Source organism: Trypanosoma grayi, assembly GCF_000691245.1.
Source record: "Trypanosoma grayi strain ANR4 Tgr_2337_V1, whole genome shotgun sequence".
NCBI classification, from domain to species: Eukaryota; Euglenozoa; class Kinetoplastea; order Trypanosomatida; family Trypanosomatidae; genus Trypanosoma; species Trypanosoma grayi.
In genome coordinates this window covers 1-865 of record NW_008827955.1, presented here as the reverse complement: position 1 = coordinate 865, position 865 = coordinate 1, and the positions used below count along the sequence as shown (strand labels likewise).

The 865-nt window shown below is 64.9% G+C and overlaps 2 protein-coding genes across 2 annotated transcripts; both read left to right on the top strand.

Annotated features, from left to right (window-relative positions):
* Positions 1-61: 61 nt before the first annotated feature.
* DQ04_23371010 (hypothetical protein) lies at positions 62-301 on the top strand (the record flags this gene model as incomplete). Its single annotated transcript, XM_009318159.1, has 1 exon — positions 62-301. The coding sequence occupies one exon, from the start codon at positions 62-64 to the stop codon at positions 299-301; it is 240 nt and encodes a 79-aa protein (XP_009316434.1).
* A 201-nt stretch (positions 302-502) lies between these two features.
* DQ04_23371000 (hypothetical protein) lies at positions 503-865 on the top strand (the record flags this gene model as incomplete). The annotated part of the gene is made up of 1 exon (XM_009318158.1): positions 503-865. A coding segment is annotated over one exon (363 nt), but the record flags the coding sequence as incomplete, so codon positions are not given.

Genomic DNA, 865 nt, shown 5'->3' with positions numbered 1-865 from the left:
GCGCGGCGGCGTTGGCGGCAGCCTGCAGGCGGCACGGGACGCTCACGAGTGCCTGCTGGGCATGTACGCTCTCTCGGGGAGCCTGCAGGACTTCCAGCCGCTCGTGCGCCGCGTGCCGGGCCATGAGGGCGCCGGTGCAAAGAACTCCCCTTCGGAGCTGAACGCGATTGATTGGGCGAAGTTCGTGGCGTTTGAGCGCGACGTGGCGAGGGACCTGCGCCGTGCGAAGGAGACAGCGGCGCGGGCACGGAGATTGACTCTAGCACCGCAGCGGCTCCTTGCCCTCCTCAATGCGTACTAGGGCTGCTGCCGCTGCCGCTGATTTTGTCGCAAGTAAGTTAATGCTCGTGTAATCTCTTCTTGCCGTGTGTGGCTGCTGCTGCTCTGTTCGTTTCCTTTTTTTTTGTCCAACGGCATCTCTNTCCTCACATGCGTGGCGTCTCTGCTTTCCTTTCTTCCCCCGCCTTCTCTCTCTCTCTCTCGTCCTGGCACACCCACACACATGCAGAGGGACATTCTGCGTAGAGGAATCCTCCGTAGTACAAGCTGCATGTTGCGGCGGGGCGCTCCGCTGGCAACGCGCAGTCCCATTCGCCGCGTCGAGCGCCGTCCATTCCGCGGTACGCCGGCGTTGCGCCGCCCATCATCGTCGTTTTCAGTGCCGTCGCTGGAGGCCTCGCTGGCGTGCGGTGAGCCGCACTCCATCGTCGTGGCGTTTCTTCACGCCGCACAGCGTAGCGGGTACAGCGAGCTGCGGCGCGTTCTCTCCTGTGGCGCGTCGCGGGACGTTCTGCTGTGCGCTTGCGCCGCCGTGGCGACCCCGGCGGAGTCGTGGCCGACGTTTGTGGCGCAGCGGCTGCAGGTG